The sequence below is a fragment of the Microtus ochrogaster genome, chromosome 5 (assembly GCF_000317375.1).
Source record: "Microtus ochrogaster isolate Prairie Vole_2 chromosome 5, MicOch1.0, whole genome shotgun sequence".
NCBI lineage: Eukaryota > Metazoa > Chordata > Mammalia > Rodentia > Cricetidae > Microtus > Microtus ochrogaster.
Genome location: NC_022012.1, coordinates 29,292,669 through 29,295,458, shown reverse-complemented (window position 1 = coordinate 29,295,458; position 2,790 = coordinate 29,292,669). Strand labels below are relative to the sequence as shown.

General features: G+C 49.0%; 1 protein-coding gene and 1 long non-coding RNA gene across 2 annotated transcripts in view; one reads left to right on the top strand and one right to left on the bottom strand.

Moving 5' to 3' along the window:
- Nucleotides 1-514, bottom strand: part of LOC101983400 — a 1,351-nt gene extending 837 nt beyond the window's left edge. Inside the window, exon 1 of the long non-coding RNA XR_258242.1 lies at nucleotides 221-514. This is a non-coding gene — a long non-coding RNA (uncharacterized LOC101983400). The remainder of the gene's footprint in view (nucleotides 1-220) is intronic.
- Nucleotides 464-2,790, top strand: part of Dcps (decapping enzyme, scavenger) — a 45,854-nt gene continuing 43,527 nt past the window's right edge. Inside the window, exons 1-2 of the mRNA XM_005347015.3 lie at nucleotides 464-719; nucleotides 2,202-2,376. Of these exons, the coding sequence (XP_005347072.1) occupies nucleotides 522-719; nucleotides 2,202-2,376 (373 nt within the window). The 5' untranslated portion in view covers nucleotides 464-521. The remainder of the gene's footprint in view (nucleotides 720-2,201; nucleotides 2,377-2,790) is intronic.

Below are 2,790 nucleotides of genomic sequence, written 5' to 3'. Positions count from 1 at the left end.
CTGGGGTTTGATCCCTGGCCCTAGGAAACAGAAAATGCCTCGAAAAACCAAAAAAAAAAAAAAAAATTGTTTGGAAAAAACAAACAAACAAAAAACCACTCCTCCCACGTCCACTCTTGAGTAGGGATGTTAATGTAAACCGTCACTCAGAGCCCAAAGGAGTTTTCGGTTTCCCGCCCCAGGCGCTGGACTAAGATGGGTCCTCCCCGCGTCCACACACCCCTCGCTAGGACCTCGTCTTCTTCCTTTCCCTTCCCCACAGCCTGCCAGCAGGACCAGGAGCTCAGTGACTCGAGCTGTAGTTGCTCCGCCACAAAGGTCATTAGAAGACCTCTGCCAAACGGGTGCAAAACCTGCAAAATCCGACTAAGACGCAAAGCAGGCCGGGAAATGAAGTAGCAGTCTTGCCTGCCCAGAGCTTGCCGGGATTTGAAGTCCAGCCCCTCACAGGCTGCGAGGAAGCGCAAGGGGCGTGGGCAGCGGCTCCTACGTGCTGGCGGGTACTGCTCTTCCCGGGCAGCATGGCGGATGCGGCCCCTCAACTCAAGAGAAAGCGCGAGCCTGAAGCAGAGGAGGCAGAAACCCCCAGCACAGACGGGAAGGAAGCAGGCGTGGGCAATGGTGCTTCTGCCCCTGTCCGCTTACCGTTCTCCGGCTTTAGAGTCCAAAAAGTGTTGAGGGAGTCTGCGCGGGACAAAATCATTTTCCTGCACGGGAAGGTACCACTAAGCACCCGGGAGGGGGGCGCGCGGGAAAGAGGGAACCAGTCTTCGCGACAGAAACGGTGTTTTTTTCCACTCTGGGAACTACCAATCACGTTTCGGGGAAGGTGGAATTACACCACTGCGATGCATGGAGTGACAGGATTTCCCGTGGAATTAAAGGAATGTACACATCTAGGTCTAATTGCCCCAACTTCTTCCCTACAAACATTTGCCAGTTTTAAAACCACGTGCTAAATTCCCCAAGTCATCCATCATTCATTTTACGTATAAAGGCGCCAGGAACTCAGCAGATGCTTGCTCTGGGCCCTGTCCCTGGAAATGACGAGATAACTATGAAGAGATGTGGTCCCTGCTTCCCATGACGTCAGCCTAGGTCGTTAACCCATTCCACACGCTGTGCGCTCCCTTCTATGACAGGGACCCCTGGTTGTGCATGGGATGAGGAGACGATAGTTCCTGGACTGCAAGGTGTCTGTGGAAACCCATAGGCTGCTGGCTCTAACACCTCATGCTTAGCTGTCCAGCTGCAGAGCTGGAGACTGCCCCAAACCACTGAGGAGGCCTAGTCAAGGCAGATGTCAAGGTTTCCCTAGAATGGGCTGCCTAAACTTTTCCACTCATGACTTTATTCTGCTGAGAAAGTTTTACATGACCCTGGGAATACAAGCGGATATAATAGATATAACAAGGAAAGTAATTTTTAAGGCATGTGCCACCACTGCCTGGCCTGGGCATTAATTTTTAAACAATTCTTTGGCTTATATATAATTTTTATTAAAGATGTAAACTAATTTGCATGCTAATGAATTGGATGCGCTTGCTTATAAAGAATGAGATCTCGGCTGAATATTTACTTCTGCAGGATATAGAGCATCATCTTTTTAAAAATTTATTTGTACTATATATATACATTGGAGTTTTGCCAACATCTGTGTGAGGGTGTTGGAATCACTGGAAGTGCAGTTATAGGCAGTTGTGGGTGCTGGAAATTGAATGTGGGCCCTCTGGAAAAGCAGCCAGTGCTCTTAACTGCTGAGCCATCTCTCCAGTCCCAATATAGAAAGCCTTATTGTTATTATATTAGCGTCTGTGTGTTCACATAGAGGACAGAAGTCAACCTCAGGTATTGTTTCTGCCTTGTTTTTTGCTTCCTTATCTTGCCTTTTAGTATATATATGGTTTCTCACTGAGGATGAACTCACTAATTAGGCTAGGCTGGGAGCCAGCAGGCCCCAGAGATCCACTTATCTTTGCTTTCCCGGTTCTGTGGTTTAAAGCAACACCATCACCAGCTTTTTTTACATGGGTCCTGGGGATGGAACGTGGGTCCTCATGCTGGCGTGGAAGGCATTTTATCAGCAAGACTATTTCCTAGTCCCAGTGCTGGGATTTTATAGGCTTTGGAAGCTTCTGTTTGTGCGCAGGCTTTTCTAGTGGCGTTGTCCATGGGCCCACTGATGCTATCTCTGCCTGCAGGTGAATGAGGACTCTGGGGATTCGCCTGGAGAAGATGCTGTGGTGATCCTGGAGAAGACACCATTTCAGGTCGAACACGTGGCGCAACTCCTAACGGGGAGCCCTGAGCTCAAGTTGCAGTTCTCCAACGACATCTACAGCACCTATAACCTGTTTCCGCCGAAGCACCTGAGCGGTGAGCAAATGGTGGCTGTCGTGGTTGCGTGTGGGGGGATGGGGTGCTGGGAAACTGAGGGCTCTTTCTAATCTGAAAATTCTGATACAGTCATTCTAAATGACAGAGGGAGGGCTTGTCCCTCCAGAGAACTGGCACTCTCTGAAGACCATGTTCGTTGTTGGACCTGGGTGTGTGTGGTGAGCTGTTGGCATCTAGTATATAGAGGATAGGCCTGCTGTGAAACACCCCACAAGGCACAGGATGGCCGCCATGACTGCTAAGGTTGATAAATACTTCCTGGTGCAGTATACTTGGGAGAGTAAGTGGATGGAATAATAAGGTCATTTCTTCTTCTTCTTCTTCTTCTTCTTCTTCTTCTTCTTCTTCTTCTTCTTCTTCTTCTTCTTTCTTCTTCTCCTCCTCCTCCTCCTT